Source organism: Indicator indicator, chromosome 34 (genome assembly GCF_027791375.1).
Source record: "Indicator indicator isolate 239-I01 chromosome 34, UM_Iind_1.1, whole genome shotgun sequence".
In the NCBI taxonomy this organism is placed as follows: Eukaryota; Metazoa; Chordata; class Aves; order Piciformes; family Indicatoridae; genus Indicator; species Indicator indicator.
The window spans coordinates 2,646,761-2,667,142 of record NC_072043.1 but is presented as its reverse complement, the minus strand read 5'-3'; the positions used below and the strand labels follow the sequence as shown (position 1 = coordinate 2,667,142).

At 49.7% G+C, this 20,382-nt stretch overlaps 1 protein-coding gene across 1 annotated transcript in view; it reads right to left on the bottom strand.

Annotated features, from left to right (window-relative positions):
* Positions 1 to 17,801, bottom strand: part of POU2F3 (POU class 2 homeobox 3) — a 45,921-nt gene extending 28,120 nt beyond the window's left edge. The window contains exons 1-3 of the mRNA XM_054395645.1: positions 17,516 to 17,801; positions 12,729 to 12,782; positions 11,784 to 11,852 (exon numbers count right to left, since the gene is read on the bottom strand). Of these exons, the coding sequence (XP_054251620.1) occupies positions 11,784 to 11,852; positions 12,729 to 12,782; positions 17,516 to 17,801 (409 nt within the window). The remainder of the gene's footprint in view (positions 1 to 11,783; positions 11,853 to 12,728; positions 12,783 to 17,515) is intronic.
* Between the last annotated feature and the right edge of the window lie 2,581 nt (positions 17,802 to 20,382).

Here is a 20,382-nt window from a genome sequence, read left to right as displayed (position 1 = left end):
CAGCTAGATCAGGCTGCCCATGGCCACATCAAGGCTGATCTTGAATGTCTCCAGGGATGGGGCCTCAACCACACCCCTGGGCCACCTGTTCCAGTGTTTCACCACCCTCATTGTGCAGAACTTCCCCCTGATGTCCAACCTAAGTCTGCCCTACTCTAGTTTCAAGCCATTGCCTCTCATCTTATCACCCCAAGCCCTTCTGAACAGTCCCACCCCAGCCTTCCTGTAGGTCCACTTCATGTACTGAAACACAGCTCTAAGGTGTCCCTGGAGTCTTCTCCTCTGCAGGCTGAACAGCCTCACTGCTTTCAGCCTGTCTTTGTAGGAGAGGTGCTCTTTGTGGCCTCCTCTGGGCCTTCTGCAGCAGCTCCACATCCCTGTTGCGCAGGAGGTCCCATAGCTGGACATAGTACTCCAGGTGAGCTCTCAACCTCGATCCAGCTCTGCACCTTCTCCCCAAGCCTGTCTGCATCTCTGTGGTGCTGCAGCCTGCTCTCACTTCCCCCTTCCCTCCTGACCTGCTTCTCCAAGCTTTTTCTTTTCCCAGACTCAGGTCTTTTTCTTCCTGCAGGTAATTCCTTCCTCTGCTACAACCTCCAACTTGCCGGGCTCTTCCATGCTCCTGTGCCTCTCACTGCAGCTCTCTGCTCCCTGACCACCTCTCTCCAGCTGCTCCTGCCTGAGGAATTTGTTCATTCATTGTGTTCCAGCTCTACACCCCACGAGCCAACAACTGCACATCTAACGATGGGAGTGCTGATAGTGTTAATAGATGATTGCAATCAGTATCCACACACCTGAGCAGCACTGGGTGAGGATCTTCAAGGCCTGCAGAGTCTACCTTTGAAACCCACAGGGGGTTGATGCAATCTAAAGGCACAGTAGCTGAAGGGAAGAAAAGCCAGGAGGAGAGGAGGAGGAAATAAAGTTCCCAGCTGCTAAAACAGACCGGGAAGGAAAAGGTAATTTCTGGTTTCTTGGATACAAGAGTTTTGCTCACACTCAGGTGCAGCATGTTGACGAGGCAAGATCCCAAGGCCTTGAGGGAAATCCCTAGGTCCCAGTGATGATGGCTCTGAGTCACTATCACACACCCCAAAAAACTTGGAACTGGAGACTTGCAGCTGGAAGAGCTGCAATCCACATCACTGCCACCAGGCTCAAGTTCTGCAGCATATTCTCTCCTCCTCTTCCAAGCTTCTCATCTCTTACGTTTGCCTCCCTTCACAAGCACGTGCAGCTGACAGACTCCTGCCTTTCTCTTTCCTGTCCTCTCCTGCAAGGCCAAACAGCTTCCTCCAACTCACACACTCTGTTCCCAGGCTCATCCCACTGCAGATCAACAGGGGTGTTTGGGAGCACCTCAGCCAGGTGCTCTGTGACAGTGGAGCACACTGCACATATGCATGGAGGTTGACATTAACTCAGTCCTATCTTGGGCGTCTAAGTCAGACAGAACTGCCCCAGGCTCTCTTGGTAGACAGTGAGAAGAAATAGGCAGCTCCAGAGGCCATTCATCTGACCTATCTTAGATGCCTATCTTAAGCTGAGATGAATGGCCCTCTGGAGATGACTATTTCTCTGTATTGACTACAAAGGGACCCAGGGGCAACTAGTTCAGGCTTAGATGTCCAACACTGAGATATTTAAAACTGGGTGAGGTGATTTCTGCTCCCAGTGGTTATGTAAATGGCAGCAGGATACACAAATCTCTCAAAAGGCTGCAGCAGGACCAGGGAGTGTTTGTGCACTGATTTATTTGCAAACAAACCTTGTCCTTTTCTCTTTCAGTAAAACCTTGCATTTGAGTGAAATTGAAACAATTCCAGCTGCAAAGGCAAGATTTGGGTGTGATAGGGATAAACGACTCTCCTCTCTCAGTTGCATCCATAGCTTGATTTTTGGAAGCGGACTCCTTTGCTCCCAGTTTCTGCCAACATCAGGATTCACACCAAAGTACTCAGTTCTCTCCTTAAAGGAACGGTCTGTTCAAACAACAAGGAGCTGCACTTAAGATTTAATCTTTTCTAGCTGCAGGAGATAAAAAGAAGGGAAAATAAAAGGTGGCAGCAGATTTTCTGCTGCTGTAAACTGCCAGAACTCTGCTCACTTTCATGGAGCTTCACACCAGCCAACAACTTGCCTCTTGCTACACCAGCCAGACACAATGGTATCTAAACTCTCCAGCATCTGCTAGAGGCAGTCCTCTCCTCCTTAAATTGCATCAAATTGGGAAAGCCCTGGGATTTAAACGGGGAAAGATTGTTCTGAGCCCCTTTGCTCTATGGTTCTGGGGAGCGTCCCCATCAAACAAGCCTTCCTTGCTCTCTGTATGGGTGTTCTGGACAGAGGGAAAGCAGCAGTGATAAGCTCAGCTGGTTCCCTGCAGCACTGCAGACAAGGACTGTGCTGCTCTCCTTGGTTCACCTGGCAGCTGTTTTGCATAGCACTGGCATCAAATCTGGTGCGAGTTTGCCTGGGGAGGTTTCTCTGGGGATGGGAGCTGCAGAACAGTTCCGGACGGCTTCCCCCCACCCGCTGCTGTTCCCCCTGCCTGGAACTCAGCATTTGCTGTGAAAACCAAAGAGAAAGAAATGCTTTATCAGAACCAGCAGGATTCCCACTGGAAGCCACCGAGCCAGTCCAGCACTTGAGGATAAAATGGAGAGAAGTAAAACTGAGACCGCAGTGTCCCTTCATCTGCACAAGGCAGACACATGCAGCAACATGCAGGAGCCACCTACGGGGAGTGACAGCCACCTGTGGCTTTCCAGCCAGTGACAAAAACAGGGCTGCAACCAGAAGGTTAACCTTCTCCCCCTTCCCACCCTAACTACACACTTGATTCACCTCACAGTTTGATTCTGGGACAGGGAATGAGAAAGTGATTTCAATCTTTAACAGGTGTTGGGGAATTCCCACAGGGAATCAGTTTTCTGCCGCATGCATTTGGGAGGGAAATTCAGAACAGCTGAACAGAGATGGAGGAACAGTGCCAGGCAGGGGATTCAGCTGCCTGGGCTTAGATGTCTAACTTTTAGGTGCCTAATTCTGAGCCAATTGCTCTAGGCTCCCTTTACAGCCAGGGAGAGGAAGCTGATGCTTCCAGAGGACAATTCATCTCGCCCCCAAGATAGACAGCAGGGAGGTGAATCACCTTCTGGAGATCCCTGTTGTCATCACTGCCTGTACAAGGACCCCGGGGTGAAGAGGTCAGCCTTCAGCCTCCAAGTGTTGAATATCTAAAATGAAGAATAATCTCACCTATCCTGATGATTTCAGTACTCCAGCTGATAAAGCACAATGGCACTAGGGACTGACAAAGCAAGCCAGGTGCAGAGCACCTTGTGATGTAGATTTTCTAGAAGCTGAGGTTATTAATTTGTTCACATTAACTGAGACAAGAATCAAATCTCTCACCTCAAACAAGGTGTGAAGTCAAGAAGAGATTATCCAAGAGCAGGTGAAGAAAAGAGTGGCAACAATCACTATAACCATAAAGAATACCTGACCCACTTGCTCACCTGTGCTCAGAAGGATGTGGTTCTATTAAGCAAAAAAAAAGGTTTTCAGCATCAAATGCACCTTCAGGATTTCAACTCCTTCTGGAGATTCAGCCAAACACCAAGTCATAGCCCTCACACTGCTGCTGCCAGCAGCCAGAGCAGAGGCTTCTCCAGAACCAGCAGAAAAAGCCCTGGGAGGTAGGAGCTCACCTAAAGCAATTTCTCTGCCTTCCGTGGCTAACTCTGATTCCTTCCAGCTCTGTCCAGTGGCACTGAGGAGCAGAAACTGAAGCTGAGCAGGCACCAGTCAGCTCCCTGGGTCCTTCCATGCCCTACTGTGATGCTTCTTGTTGTTCCCAAGACTTACCTTAAGAAGGAACAGGGGAAAGTGTGAACAGGATGAGGAATTTTGGAGGTTAGGGCAAGTTAGGGCTGAAGTTTTCATGTTAACCATTTGCTCTAAAGACCTAAACAGACCACACTGAGGCCTCAGAGCATCTCCATGGGAAAGTTAAGGCTTGTTAGAAAGAAAAGTGAATATGTGCTGACTCAGATGGTTACAGACTTGAGGGAAAGCTTTCACTAAAGACCTGAGTGTTTCATTTGGGTGGAAACCCCTGGGTTGTAAAGATGCTTTTCCTTAGACAGCAATGCCTCAGAGAAATCCCATCCTCTAATCCTCCTGCAGCTGGGTGTAGTATGGCTTTCATATGGGGATGGGAGCAGGGGGGATGAAGCAGGACAGTGAGTGTGGGAGACACAGGCACCTTCCAGAAGGAAACCCGAGGGCAACAGTTGTTCCCACGGAAAACATTTCACCTGCAGCTGCTGGGAGAGGGCAAGTCTCTTCTCTTAGACCAGAGGCAAGAGGCAGATCAGACCAGCTCTTCCTTTGCCCCTCTAATTCAAGTCAAACCAGCCTTTTGTTCCCCTCTCCCCTCCCCATCCTTTTTTATCCTCTTCCATAATGGGATGTTTAAGAGAAAAAAAAAAAAAAAAAAAAGAAGAAATAACCCAACCTCAAACCCTAATCACCTTCATTTGAATTTCAAATATCCCCCTCCTGGCCTCCCCCACGCCCCAACTGACTCAGAGCTGGGAATATGGAAATTTCTCCTGCTTGCCTTAAATGTGGCTGTGCTATGAAAATCATCAGCCTTATGCAAATCCTGAGCAGGCCCAATTGCCATAGCAACCAGCTGTTTCCAGCCCTGCTGCTGCTGCTTTCATTTATTTGGGGCTTGTCCTGGGGCTATGCATGGCTGCAGGGGGAAGAGAGAAGAGAAATCCTGGAGGCTTTGAGGAAAGTTTCACGAGGGACAGCTAAGCCTTGGAGAGCAGAGGTGTAGCCAAGGACTAGGCTCAGTGTGGGGCCGGGGAAGGCTATGTTTCCTCAAAAGACTTTGGCCTGGCAATCTGTTTCCAGCTTGAACTGAAAAGGTAACAACAGGAGGCAAAAGAAGGGATGTTCAGAGTGGGCAGCCCTTAGCTCACCTCCTGAGCTCAGCAAGGAGTGCATGTCCTGCATGAAGCAGCACAGGCTGAGCACCCACCCAGCCCTTGCACCAGGCACTGCACTGCTCAGCCTGACAGCCCTTGGTTGTGCACAGAGGTCAGAGCCTCCATACCCTGTTCCAGCATGAGCCAGATCCTACCCTGACACCTGCAACCGAAATGGCTTTCTGAGAGCCCAGCAGAGACCAGGGCTGCCTTCTGCCCAGAGCTGGAGAGACCAGCAGCTGCATCCAAGAACTTACACCCCAGCAAAAAGCAGGGAGAAGAGATCACAGGATCATAGAATCACAGGATCATAGAATCGTAGAATCACAGGATCATAGAATTATAGGATCATAGAATCACAGGATCATAGAATCATAGAATCACAGGATCATAGAATTATAGGATCATAGAATCACAGGATCATAGAATCATAGAATCACAGGATCATAGAATTATAGGATCATAGAATCACAGGATCATAGAATCGTAGAATCACAGGATCATAGAATTATAGGATCATAGAATCACAGGATCATAGAATCATAGGATCATAGAATCACAGAAGGTTAGAAGTTGGAAGGGGTCTCTGGAGATCAAGTCCAAACCCCCTGCCAAAGCAGGGTCTCCTAGGGCAGGACACACAGGAATGCATCCAGAATGAGTATTGAAAGTCCCCAGAGAAGGAGATCAGAATCCTCACCTCACAGCTGAGGGACACAGAGAGACTTAACTAAGCTTGCACAGGGAGTGTGTAGCAGAGAGGCAGACTGAGACAGGGGCTCAGTTTTCTCACCTACCCCAATCTAGATTTAATGCAAAATGCACTGCCACAGAAGCCAGGGCACTGGGAGGGGTTTTTGCTCAGGTGGAAGTTTTGGTGTCCAGTTTCAGAGCTGCCCTTGTTTTCTCTCCTGCTCTACGTTAGGTGTCTTGTGACAGCAATGAAGGAAAGGAGGAGTGGAGGAGAAGAATGACATTCACAAGAGCATCCCCTCCAAAGGGACACTCTGCAAGACCATAGGAGCAGATGCATCACAGCTCCTTACCACTTGCATTTTCTTGAGGTTTAAAGGAAAGGGTCTTTCCTACCCTGAGAGAGAAGATACCTGCTTCATTGCTTCCTAATGCACTCAGATAGGTTACCCAAGCTGTGAGGGTTAGAAACCACAACTACCACGGCCAGCAGAATCAAAAGCAGGCCAAGAACTCAGCTTTCTGGCTCCATGTGCCCTCCCCATGAAGCCAGCAGTCTGCTGCCTTTCCAGATAGAATCACAGAATTGTTTGGAAAAGACCTCTAAGATCATTGTGCCCAACCATCAGCCCAGCACCACCATGGCCACTAAACCATCTCCCAAAGTACCACGGCCACAGGTTTCTTCAACACCTCCCAGGGGTGGGGACTCCACCACCTCCCTGGGCAGCCTGTTCCATCCCTGACCACTCTTGCAGCAAAGAAATTTGTCCTCATCTCCAACCTAAACCTCCCCTGGCACAATTTCAGGCCATTGCTGCTCATCCTACCACCTGATACTAGGAAGAAGAGACCAGCCCCTGCCTCATTGCAACCTCCTTCATGGAGTTGTAAAGAGCAATGAGGTCTCCCCTCAGCCTCCTCTTCTCCACACTAAACACCCCCAGGTCCCTCAGCTGCTCCTCCCCAGCCCTGTTCTCCAGACCCTTCACCAGCTTTATGGCCCTTTTCTGGCTACACTTCAGCATCTCAACGTCCTACTTGCAGTGAGGGACCCAAAAACTGAACCCAACAGAGCGGGGGGGTCAGCCAGGCACCAAGCATCCCAGGCAGCAAAAGCAGCAGCTGCAAGGGCAGGGGCAGAGCCGTGGGGCTGTCCTTTATTGCACCCACACATCCACACCCCAGCTCCTCTCCCGGGGTGCTGGGCTGCCCATTGCACACCCTGCCCTGGGCTCCTGGAAGGCTGGCCAGTTCCCCGGGTTGCAGGGTGGGGAGGGAAGATGTTCGGAGCGCCTGCAGCTATTCAGTTACCGATGGTTGCGTTTGAAGAGCTTCCCTATCGCCCTTTTGTTAAAGCTTTGGCTTCCCCCCCATAGCCTCAACAGATGAAATCAAAGGGAAGTAGCTTTGCTTGGTGTAACCTGTTTTGATCAAACAGATAAACGGGGAACAAGTGTCTGACACAAACAAACAGACAGACAGAGGCAAGTCCCACCTCAGCATTTTGTTGCATCAGATAGAGAGGGCTTAGATAAACCACAAGAAGGGGGAGATCTCTGCCCCTCGGCTGCAAGACCAGGGGCGACACTCTGCAGTGCCAAGCCCCCACAGTTCCCATTAAAAAAAAAAAAAAAAAAAAAATCAACCCAGAACTTGCTGGCATGGCTTTCATCAGTTTCAAAAGGATGAAAAGAGCTTGCAGCCAGGGCATAAAGCTCACGCTTGTCATTACCCCCCATGGAGGCAGCGGCGCTGCCTGCGAGCCCAGCCACAGCCAGCCCCTGCCAAGAGTTAAACCAAGGGTGAAGAGCACCCTCGAAGTGGAGAGGTGACCCAGTGCTTGGACTAGGGCTGACCCACACCGCCTGGGTGATGGGGGAAGGCAGTTCAGCCCCCAGCCCTCATGGGAGGGCTTATTCCCTCCCCTCTTGCCCTTCACACACATTCTGGGGGAGGGGAAATGCAGAGCTAAAGTAAAGGAGAGCTTAAGATTCGCAGGACTGGGCAGGGTAGGCAAAAATTCACCACAACCTTTAGATATGGAGGGGTGGAATGAAATTAAAAAAAAAAAAAAAAAAGGGGGTGTGGGGTGGGTTTGGACAAAGCTTTGAAGCATTTTTTTTCTGAAATTGGTGTGGATGACAAAGAAATGAAGAAAAAAAAAAGCCTCAACTTTCCTCACCTCCCATGAGAGCTGAGCAATTTCGAGCATTTTCTCAAAAAAATAAAGAAAAAGAGAGAGAAGACAATAAAAAGCCCCACAATTATTTTAAACACTTTCAAAGTAAAACAATGAGCCAAATTACCCTCTTTTTTTTTCCTTTTTCTTTTTTCCTTCCCTCTCTTCTAAGCCTAAAACTGGCGAAGATATGAAAGGCTGAGATTAAGGCTTCTGCTACTGCCACTTCCCATCAGATCTTTGGGCATCAGTTTTAGATCAAGGGCTCGGCTTACAAAAGCATTTTGGCACCCAGCTCCCTCCAGTATTTTATTTTATTTTATTTTATTTTACTTCTTTTTGGAACCAGCCTGCCTCTTTTGGTGATGAAAGGCTGTTGGAAATCTGCAGCTAGAAGGATTTCCATTCTTTGCAAGCTGTAAGATTGTTAAGGTTGGTAGCTGCCCTCTCCTTTTGGGGGTAACAACAACCCCCTGGGCAGCTGCAGTGGATTGGTTCCATTCATTAGGAAATGGGGCTTCAATTAATGAGTCATTGGGAAACAGATTTTCCCACATGAAGCCAGTAACCAAAACACTATTAGGTGCTGCAGTAAATAGTCCTCTAACAAGGTGTATAAGGGAAAATAAAACTTCCAGGGAAGTTCAGTACAAAGAGCTTTGCTGTTTGTAAACAGAATGGTCGGAAAGAGGAAGGGAAAAAAAACCCAACCCAACGAACTGGCAGGGATGTGGAGAGGGTTTAGGGAAAGCATTGAGGCAGACCCTCTGTGGGCTTGGGGCTGATGTGCCAGGTTCCATCACACAGAGGCTTGTAGTGCCTACAGGGCTTGTAGTGATAGGACAAGAGGGGATGGGTTTATGTTTGAGGAGGGCAGATTTAGACTGGAGATTGAGAAGAAATCTTTACAGTGAGGATGGTGAGACACTGGAACAGGATGCCCAGGGAGGTTGTGGATGTCCTCTCCCTGGAGGTGTTCAAGGCCAGGTTGGGTGAAGCCCTGAGCAACCCGAGCTGGTGGGAGGTGTCCCTGTCCATGGCAGAGAGCTGGAACTGGATGAGCTTTAATGTCCCTTCCAACCCAAACCATTCTACAATATACAGCTGAGCAACACTCTGTGTCCTGCCCTGACCTCCCTCTTCTCTGGGAGTCCTGCAAGGGGTTGATGACCCTGCAGGAGCGGTTGTGGTTGTTTGCTGAGTCCCACAAGAAGCTCCTAACTCACTGCGGTGTCTCTCATCACAGCTGGAAGTCTGATGAGGTGATCACTGAAGGTCCTGAACAGACCAGCCAGTCACGAGGACTGCCTTAGAAAGAAGAATAATTGAAACAGGTTCCCTCCATCAGTCCTCAGGGAAGTGTCACTCTTGCAAATGAAGGAGATTTACTCGTTCTGATTTCCCTGCTTGATTTGAAGGCTCCCACAGCAGGGCTAGCGCCGCCGCAAACGTTTTATTTTTGTTATTTTAAAACAAATTGACTTCTCTTCTCTGCTTTCTTTTCTCAATTAGCAGCAGAAAGAGGTGCTAGAGCTGACACTGATGGCTGGCTGGGAAGCTCAAGCTGAAAAGCAGATTTTATTCAATCAGCCGCGGTGCCAGCTTCTCGCCCTGTTTACCACTATTGACTACAACAGCAGCAGCCAGAGCCTCCCACTTAGGTTTAGTAAGAGCCAACACCAAACCCAAACAACCAACTCACCACACGGCATCACCTTGACTCGCTGATGCCATCCCTCAGCTCCGTCAGCCAAGGCACACAAAGCGTTTTGGGAGGCTCTGGTACCTCACTGAAGACCCTGCAACAGCTACCAGGCTTGGTTTGGTTTGAAAGGGCTTGGAAAGTTTGGGACACCTTTGCTATTAGGGAACATCGATCTCAAAACCCAGCTCGGGGGCATCTGAAAGTCCTGAGCAGATCCTGACCTGATTAGAGTCAAGCAGAGGTTGTGGATGTGAATACAACCAGATTTTATTTATTCTACTTTTATTTAATTGATTTATTCTGTGTTTATATATTTTAATTTTTTCCTGTTCTTTTTTTCCCCTGGGTTTATTAATCTTTTAATTTTATTTTTTTCTGGGTTAATTAATTTTATTTTTTCTGGGTTTATTTATTTTTCTTTTTTTTTTTCCTGGGTTTATTAATTTTTTTCTGGGTTAATTAATTTTTTTTTTTCTGGGTTTATTTATTTTTTCTATTTTTTTTCCTGAGTTTATTAATTTTTTTCTGGGTTTATTAATTTTATTTTTTCTGGGTTTATTTATTTTTCTTCTGGGCATATTGAAATTTTTTTTCTGGGTTTATTTATTTTTTTCTGTTTTTTTTTGTCTGGGTTTATTCTTTTTTTTTTTTTTTTTTCCTGGGATTATTTTTTTTAGGGGGGTTATTTTTCTGTTTTTTTTTTTTTTTTTTCTGGTTTTTGGGTTTGGTTTGGTTTGGTTTTTGTTTGTTTTTCTGGAATAATTTTATTTTTTCTAGATCCCCCCCCTCCCCGGTCTTATTAATTTTATTTTCCCTCGGGGTTTATTCATTTATTCTCTTTTTATTTATTTTATTTTTTCTGGTTTTATTTCTTACATCATGTAAACTAACTCCTCTTACTTTCTGTCCTGCTTTTGAGCCACAAGTGGATCAGGCCCAAGTGACAGAAAAGGGTCTAAGGGACAAACCCACCACACTAGAGAAAAGCTCAGAGGATGTATAATCCCTCAGCATTTAAAAATTGGTAGTTCTAGTCCCATTAAAACCTGCCTTGAGTTCTCTGACTTTACCAAGGTCTCTCTTTTTTTTTTTTTTTTAAATTTTCCCCTGAGTTCTCTCAAAAATGAAATAATAAAATCATTCCATGGAAAGTTTTATTCTGCTTACACCTTCCCCCCCAGCTCCTCCAAGCTTAGAGCTCTTCATCACTCAAAGAATGATTCTTCCTACTGTCTCCAGCACTTTGGGGTTTCAAAGGTGTTTATTTCCAAGTCTCTAGATGATTCTCATGGTTGCTAGCAACCTTAATTTGCTATACCTACTGGGTACCAAAAATACATCTCAGTGTTGTTTCTTTGCCTAAAAAGGAACCTGCCCTGCCCATGAGCCTTTTGGTGAAAGCACAGACTCCAGGGCTTGCATTCGAAGCCCACTGCAGGCAGTGCTCACCAGAAGTGATGCCAGAGAACACAAACCTGATCTTCTCCTGGTGTTTATCACACCTTTTGGCTGTGCAGAATGTGATGGGTAGCCAGGCAAAAATCGGTGCTGACACCACCCTCAAAGGATCAGTCAGGGGTTCTTCAGTCTTCCACATTCAAGGAAAACTGAGGCATCCAGCCACGGAGTGGCAAAGAGTCTAAGCAGCCCTCAGGTGGGAGTAGTGGAGATGAGAAATCCAATCATGCTTCAAGATGAGGAATGATAAATTATTGCTGGAACTACCTAGCTGGATTTCACTATTCCCAAAGTCCCTCCCATTTTTCTACTAAGCCAAAAAAAAAGGCTTAGTCCCCAGGGAGGTTTCTCTGAGGAAACATTCCCGACAGGAATCCTACATGAAAGGAAGAGCTGTTGGTGCTGAGCTGAGCTGAGCAAGACCATTTCAGGGGCATTATTCTGCTGGCAAGATGGGAGAGCATTGCCATGCTGGAGCCACGGAGGACATCAGTGAGACACAGACTGATTCCCTGCTGGTACAGAAGGATCCTGCATGCTGAGCAAGCTAGGAACACGATCCTAGCCCAGAGCACATTCCTGACCAACTCCCGGGCTGCTCGGAGGAGGACAGTGCAGCAGCAACAGGAGTCAAGCACAGCACAGACAGAAACTTCCAGCACCCACATCCCCTTTTCTTTTCTTTTGCCTCCTTCCTCAGGCTCCTTTGCCTGTCCCCCACATCCTGGACCCTCCTTACCTGGCTCCACCTGGTCGGGTTCGTGCCGGGTATCTGTGGAATCTGCAGCATCACCGCTCATCTTCATCTCTGCAAAAGGAGGCACAACTGATTTTAATGACAGGTCACAGTCCCAGGCAACAGGCATATGTGGCTTCCACTAAACAGCACAAATGAATGTGTAATTATAATAAACCATCAGACTTTCAAATTTCTGATTCCTCAACATACAGTCACTAGAATATTCATCAGCTCCGAGGATGCACTTTCCCTCCTGTTGCTCTTTGCATCCCCCTCACTTCTTTCCCTCTCCCCAGTTTGCTGCTGTCTTCTCACCTCCTGCATCACTCCTCTCCAGCCCAGAGGATGAAGAGTTGTTTCACCAGGAATCCTCCCAGCCTCAGTGGCCTCTCCTCTGAGCTTTATGCAGCCTTCCTGACCCAGCTGGTGTGGCTCACAGTTTGACACTGTCCTCCACCACAACTGTGGAGGAGCAAGAGAATCTCTCTCCCAGCTTCCACGTCCTCTCCTTGCCCCTGGAGTTGGCTCAGCCATGCTGGTGCTTAGGTGCTATATGAAGCTGCCCTCAGCAAGCCACCCACAGAGCAAGATGCTTCCAGAGAGGGAAGCAAAGTCTCTCTTCTCCTCTTGTTCCCTTGCAAACTGAGCTTGTTTCTCTCAACACCCCAGCCCAGGAGCAAGAAGAGGCTCCTGTGTATTTCCTCCCCCCTCAGAGTGACAGTGGTGAGACACTGGCACAGGTTGCCCAGGGAGGTGGTGGAAGCCTCATCCCTGGAGGTTTTTGCAGCCAGGCTGGATGTGGCTCTAATCAACCTGATGTAGTGTGAGGTGTCCCTGCCCATGGCAGGGGGGTTGGAACTGGATGATCCTTGAGGTCCCTTCCAACCCTGACAGTTCTATGATTCTATGATTCTCCTTAGCAATGCCAATAAACTTGCCATTTACCCTTGAAGTGATGGCTGCCACCACACCCGGGGCCACGTTCTCCTTCGGGGACAGCTGCAAGAAAAGGTGGCAACAGTTAACTTAACTCTGGATTGCTCATCTCCTCCTGAAAAGAGCCAAAGTAGGAGCCAGAGAAAAAAAGGAAGAATATCTATTCAAATTCAGATGGACACCCCCTCACCCTCGTCTACCTTTTAGATGGGAATTTTAACTCTTTCCAGACTAGTTGGGGAAATAAACAAACAAACAAATAAATAAATAAATAAGGGTAATAACTTTTTTATAAGGAACCAACTGATTTGCATGAGCTTCCTGCAGCCAATCCTGGCCACAGGAGTCATCCCATTTGCATTGGTTAATAACAACAGACTGGAAGCTGGGCTACTGTTTGCTGTGGTTTTAACTGGGGTAGAAAAGGCAGGTGGAAGCCTTCTTAAAGACATCATGCAAACCTTTTCCTCTCTCCTACAGATGCCCTGTGTTGTGTCCAAGTGGCCAAAAGGGTGAGAGGAAGCCTGTAGGTTTGTTTTCATACCTATTTCCCTCTTGCTCACACCAAAGCAGGCAGCTTTTTCATTTGTGTGTTCAGGTTTTCTTTGCCCCTTTTCAAACTTCCAGGGAAAATGGCAATTTATTTGCTGTTTGGACAAAAGGGGATAGCTTTGTTTAGGCTAAAGTTTGAAGCTTTTTCTTCAGCAAATGAATAAAGGAAGGGGGAAAAATGGACAAAAGGGGATAGCTTTGTTTAGGCTAAAGTTTGAAGCTTTTTCTTCAGCAAATGAATAAAGGAAGGGGGGAAAAAAACCCCAAACCTGACAAGATTTATTGTTTTTACTGGAGATAGAGTGCAGAAGCATTCACAGACTTCAGAAACTTCCTTTCTTTAAATTTTGTTAAGGAATGAGAGGGAAAAGCAGAGAGAAAAAAAAGTTGTGGGATTTATTTTTCCCTTCAAGTCAATCCACTGCAATTAAAACATGAACATTTAGTGGGGCTTCTAAGCATTTCTACTGCAGGAAGAGTAATTATCATCAGCTATAAACATCTTCTTGTCTTGTAATACTGCCAAGGGACCCTAACTTAAGTAATCTACAAAGCACAAAGTTTTGGTCGCTGCCAAGAAGTATCTTAAAAAAATTTTTTTTTAAGTTCTCATGGAATAGAGGAAGAAAAAAAGAAATCACAACCTGTGCCCAGAAATTTGGTGCTTGCTCTCATGATAAAGTCTGCAAGTTGGCAAAACAGAGTAATGGAGGTTTCCTTGTGAGCATACAAATAACAAATGAGGAAGAAAATTGTCTAACCCTTGAGACCAAGGAGCTCCTAATGGTTGCAGGAGGTGGAAAGATGTAAAAGCAAACCATGGGAAGCTCTCTCCCTCTCACAGGAGTGAGCCCTCAGCCCCTCTGCCATTTATAACCTGGGGTGGGTGGGGAGGAAAGTTGCTGCTGCAACTTGATGACCTCTCACATGCTCTCCATCCCTCCTTCTGCAGCCAGGAGATAATGAGGCATCCTCTGATTCCCTCTTACACAGAGCAGGAGAGTTTTATTTTCACAAAGATTCAAATGCCCACCACAAATGTACACAAGCTCAAGTATCTGGTGGAGGGAAAACAAAAACAAACAAACAAACAAACAAACCCAGGAAGAAAAAGAAAAGCCCTTGGATCAAAGTGTACTGATCTGGACTGGGGCTGGCCAGATTTTGCAGACCTATGCACACCTGGTATAGTGCCAGTCATCTTCCAGGGAAACTTTGAATCATAGAATCATTTTGCCTGGAAAAGCTCTGTAACATCATCCAGTCCAACCATCAACCCAGCACCTCCAAGGCCATTAAACTATGTCCCCAGGTGCCATGCCCACACATTTTTGAACACCTCCAGGGATGGGGACTCCACCACCTCCCTGGGCAGCCTGTTCCAATCCCTGACCACTCTTTCCATAAAGAAATTTTTCCTCATCTCCAACCTAACCCTCCCCTGGCACAATTTCAGGCCATTTCCTTTCATCCTATCACCTGATACTAGGGAGAAGAGATCAACCCCAACCTCACTACAACCTCCTTTCAGGGAGCTATTGAGAGCAATGAGGTCTCCCCTCAACTTCTTCTTCCCCAGACCAAACAAGCTCAGTTCTCTCAGCTGCCCCTTACCAGACCTGTTCTCCAGACCCTTCACCAAAGAAGGGTCTCTCACTCTTCACTCCTTGAGAACAAGGAACAGACATACAGAGGAATTACTTCTTAATGTGATATAAGTGTAGCCAAGATAAAGGCAACACCCAAGAGCCTTCCACCATAAACCAGGCTGGAGTGATGCATCTGGATCTGACAGCCCACCCCATCTGGCAAAAACAGCTCAAGAAAAGGCAGGCTGTGAGCCTCCTGAGTCCAGCCAAATGCAGGCTCCTGCCATGCAGCTCTGCAAGGTTGGCAGTATGTGGAGAGTAAGCAGGTTGTAAAGCAATCTCTGGGAAAAAATAATGCACTTAGGACTACCCAGCTCCTAACCACAGCCCCATTAGGAGCTGCCACTGCGGCCTGGGCCGTATTAAATATGTGCTGCTAGACCTCAGCTAGCAAACATCCCTAGAGTAGGGGCAGGATGGTTTGTTCACCCAGCCCAGTGCAGACATCTCTCCTCTTCTGCTGGATGCATCTGCAGCTCTGGTTTTGCTGAGACCAACAGTGTCAGCAAATAAAACTTTCCCAAGCCCTTGCTCCTCGTAGTTGTTCAGACACGGGCACGAGGGTGAACCACCCTGAGGACTTTCAAAGGTGCTGGTGGTGGGAACTTAGCTTGGCTAAGCCCATTAGCTGCAGCCTATTGAATTTGCTGTGCTTTAGGTGCCAGAGCCCCTCTGGAGGCTGCAGGGAGGTGAAATATCCAAATGCCTGGGGAGGAGGCAGTGGTACCTGCCAGGGAACACACTGCTGCAGGGAAACCTTCTCAGCAGAGAAGGAGGAGCACGAGCAGCCACCTTCACCCTGCACACTGCATCTTCCCTTCACAGCCAGGCAAGAAACAGAGCACAGCTCTGCAAGCAGCTTACTGCAGGGCCATGCTCTTCAGGGCAGAATGTATGGAATGAGGCTGGGGAAACATCCTCCCACCAGCGCTGGAAGTGGTGGGGGCCAGGCTGGTCTCCCTCCCTGCAAAACGTCTGTGCAAAGCTTAGGCTCCCCTGAGAGGTGGCAGGGAAGGACGATGTGAGCATGGAAGTTCAGCCTGCACCTGGCCAACCCCAGGCTGGGCCTGCTGCTGCTGGCTTTGACACAGGGCACAGTATCGATCTGGGGAATCTTCTCATGAAGAAAGAGTCGCCCACAAGCAGAGCAGCTGGGTGGATAGCAGCCTGCGGGGGCTGCGTCCCCAAGAGACACCACACAGAAGCACACCCAGTGCAGGTGCTCAGACTAGTCAGGCTCACAGGCTGAGCCAAGACCAGGAGCCTCCTGCTCCCCACAGCCTCTCCTTGCGGCTGGCCACAGTGCCGGGGGCTCCCCAGCTGCCCTCCCTGTGGCTGGCACGGGAGCCAGCCTGCTCCATGGGGTGCCAACCAGCCATCAAGGGGCTGCTGGCATTCCAGAGCCTGGCAATGCAGGCATGGAGCAGAGGCTTTGGCCATCTCTGCTGGCCCAATGGCATCACCACAACATCTGTCTTTCACTGCAGGCCTGCCTGTGAGCTTGCAGAGGGGCTAGAAGCACCAGACATGGCCCCCATGGCCCCTCCACACAGCAGGATCACCAAAGCCCTGAGGCTGACTGCAGTGTGCCAACAGACATGCAAAGGGAATGCGCCTGGGACACCTCGATGGAGGTATCCGCTCCCTCCCTGGGGACAACACAGTGCTCTGTGTTGCACAAAGCACTGGACACAGGTGATGAGCAGGGCACAGACTTCCCATATCCCCAACACCCTGCTGCCTGCCAGTGCCACGGAAGGGGTTGTCAGGATCTGGCCTTCATTGCTGACACCCTTCTACTCCTACCTCTGTGTCACCCTCATCTCCAGCATGCCCAGGGACACAATCCCTCCCCTGGAGCATGGGGGCCTGAGGTGGAGGCAGAAGCTGAAATCACTTTTTCAACTCAGCACTGCTCCAAAGGATTTGGCAGTGGTTGCTCTTGCTCCCCAGCTAATTGCAGAGGGGAGCTCTGCCTGGAGAAGATGTGTGCCTGCCTAAGCTGTGCTCCTGGACCAGGCTCCCTGGAAGAGGTCTCTCTCTTTCTGAGTCTCCTTGTTCATTCATTCTTCACTCAACCAACCTCCTACAGCTCCATCCTCATTAATTTCTCCTTCCATTTCCCACTTTGACATCAACTTTTCTCCTTCCAGCCCACCTCCCATCCTGTGCTCGTGCACACGCAGGCTCCTCCACCCTTGCCACATCCCTCTGTGAGTTTATCCTCTCTCACTCCTCCCAGCATTATCGCAGTGACTGCACCCACAGGTCAGGCACTAAATGTCCATCTCCCAGGTACCCAAGAGACCTCTGTGCCCTGCTCCACAACCCACGTTAGGGCTGGCAGAGTGTGCAGTGCACCCACAACATGGACACAGCTTGGCAGTGCCCTGCATAGATCAGGGCAGCATCCATCCCCACTTGGGAATGTGGGCACTTAACCAGGCTGTGATAGCTGACTCCAGCAAGAGAAAAGCAGAGGGAAAGGCGGGAGGAAAGGTTGCAGGAATCAGAGCAATCCCAGTTTTCTGCCCAAGTCCACGATCCTAGCTACCTGGTGAGCTCCAACCCGATCCTTCCTCAAATGCCCTTTACCTGCATGCACAGACTCCAGGTTCACCATCCTGCTGCTGGAGGGAAATCCACGGTGTGCCCAGCCTCCTGCCGCCAGCCCCAGGTTGCCAGGGGCTGCCAGTTTGCCCTCGCTCCTCTGCCACCCGCTGCCTCTCGAACCAGGCGTGGGTCCGCCGCCGAAGGGACCTAGAGCTCCATTGCCTGTTGCCATGCAGGGCCAGGTGAGCATGCGGCGCCGTGCCACGCCTCGCCCCACCTCCGGCTCCCTCGGCTGCCCTGACACCCAGCAGCCTGGCGCCCGGCCCATGCAAAAGCCTCCATTTGCATATTAGTAACTCGGGAATGGATGAGTCCCTGCAGCACTACCAGGGCGTGGGGTGGGGTGGGAAGGAGGCAGGAAGGAAGGTGGTTTGCCCGCCCTCAGCTGCTCAGATACACCCCACAGCACCTGCCTGCTGGCCTGCCAGAGGTGGGGATTGCAGGGGCTTTGGTGTTCTCCACCACCCCCAGATCGGAGCTGACCCCTTGTGGGTAGGCTCTTGGCTCTGCCCGTTGCTGTGCACAGGTGTGAGAGGCCAAGGCACCGAGGCAGGCTGGACAGCAGCCACTAGCACCCAGAAGGGAAGGTGCCCAAGCTGCAGGAATAGCTCCTCCAGCAAGCAGTCCTTTCACTTCGATTCTGGCCACTCTGATAAATCCTGTGCCTGCCCAGAGCCAGCTGTGAGAGCAGTCTGTGTGGCTGAGTCCCTGCACCCCCTAGGTGAGGGCTGACCCTGAATGATGCCATGTGAAACAATCAGCAGGAAAAGGAAAGCTAAGAGCACAAAGGTAACCTGGCTTGGCTAAAGACACCCCTGTGTCCTTAGGGGTAGGGTCAGCACATGGAGACTCCCCTTTCCTGACTTTTGCTCTCTGCAGCATGTCAGTCCCCCAAGAAGAGGAGAGAAGTAGCAGACAGCCCTTCCTCCTTTTCCATGTTGTTTAACTGACTTTCAGCGAAGCCAGGGAGAAAAATCCCCTAATGTTGGCCTTTTTTTTTTTTTTTTTTTTTTGGTAGGAAGCTTCCAAAGTCCAGATCCTCACACTAGGCTCTGTGCTTCCATGGGGACCAACAGCCACCCTGAGGGACCCAGGCGCCGTGATTGTTCCCTGTCCCTGCCTTGCAGCACCTTGATGACCCCTGGCACGGCTCAGGGCAGCAGAACATCTGAGCTGCAGCGCTGCTCAACCCCCTCCTGAAAGCGTTAACAGGCTCGATTGTTAGCTGCCAGGTACAAGCTATCACACATTCATCTCTCCCTTGCTCATTCACGTTCCAGGGCTCTCGGCTTTCCCACATGCTGCTCTCCCTCCCTGGAAAGACAGGTTTCTCGGAAGAGATGGGTGGGCGGGCGGGCAGGCTCCCCAGCCTCACCTGCAGCCCAGTCTGGGCTTGCGTGGTCATTGAGGACATCCTCAGGAGAGGGCACCTCGCTGGGAGGAAAGGGAGGAAAGGGTGGATGTGCTAAATGAAACTCTGACAAGGAAAAAGGGGAGGAAAGCATGGAGAGATAGAAGGGGGAAGGCAGGGTGGAGGGGAAGTTCCCGGGTCAGACAAACATTTTGCAGGCTGGGGTGTGAGGGGGAAATTTCTGAGGAGTGTGCTTTGGTGCTGCTCCAGGAAGCAGAGAGGTGACAGGGGGTGGTTTGCACAGGCAGTGCGTTTGGAGCTGCTGGAGGGGCTGGACTCCTGCCGCTGATCCCAAGCCTGTGGTGGAACCCCAGCCACTCGGGCCCTAGTTCTCAGGGCGTACATGGGCAGCTGCTGGGTGTTTTCTGCACGACCCCCACGTCTGGGGTTTCCCTACCTTGAAGGCTGATGTGATCAGGTGTCTTCACAGCGTCAAACCAGCCAGCTTTAAGAGCCTTTGGGATGTGAGAGAAAGGTCCTGGAAAAGCCGAGGAGCAGGAGAATTCTCCTTCCTCTATCTTTTGTACCACAGTTGGCATTTTCACTTGGTGCCGATCTTTACTCCCTGCTTCCTGGTACCTTGCTACCGAGTAGCCTATCCCAGAGCCCAATGGAGTCAGGTCGTGCCCGGTGGCACCTCAAGCCGGGCAGCATCCCGGGCATCCTCTGTCCTGGGATGCTGGCCCGGCCACGGGCAGGACCGCAGTGCCCTCTCCTGGCCCTGCCATACACAGCCGGGGATCCACCGCAGTCCCAGCTGCAGCTGGTGGGAGTTCTGTTTTTTCTGATCATTATTTTGTGGACAGTGGAGTAACAGGGGGGGGGGGGGAAAATAGGTGCTTTTCTTCCCAGACAGCTGTGGGAGCAAAGCCCTTCACCTGGGTACCCTTGGCATCAGTGTTGTGGTATTGCAGAGAAAAGATGACACTGCCTGAAACAGCTCTGCTACCCAGAGAGAAAAAGGAGGGGAAGCAGCACAGCATCATCACTTCTTTCTGCTGTGGAAACAAGACCACCCTCCCCAGGCAAAGGCAGGCTTGCTTCAACTGTGCCCTGAGATGATCACTCCTAGCTTCCAGCAGATATGCAGCTGCTCTTTTACCATGGTCACCAAGGAATGATTCATCTGCTCCCATCCTCACTGTCCTCATGAGCTCCTCCACTCCTGCTGCCGACATTTATTCCCTTCTCAGAGGAAGAAAAGCTCTGCGACTAGCACTTGGTTTGTGGAGTATGGCCTTCGGAGGAGCCTGAAAGCATGAACTGCAGAAAGGTGTTGCAAAATCCCCCACTGCTAGCAGCAAGGATTTACAGCACTGCTCCTGGCCAGCTGCACCTTCTCTCTGTGCCAGGAAGGTCTCCTGTCTCCACCTGCCGCAGCTGCTTCTGCAGGGTGTTGCTGAAGCGCTCGGAGGATTTTTCTTCGGAAAAACAAACG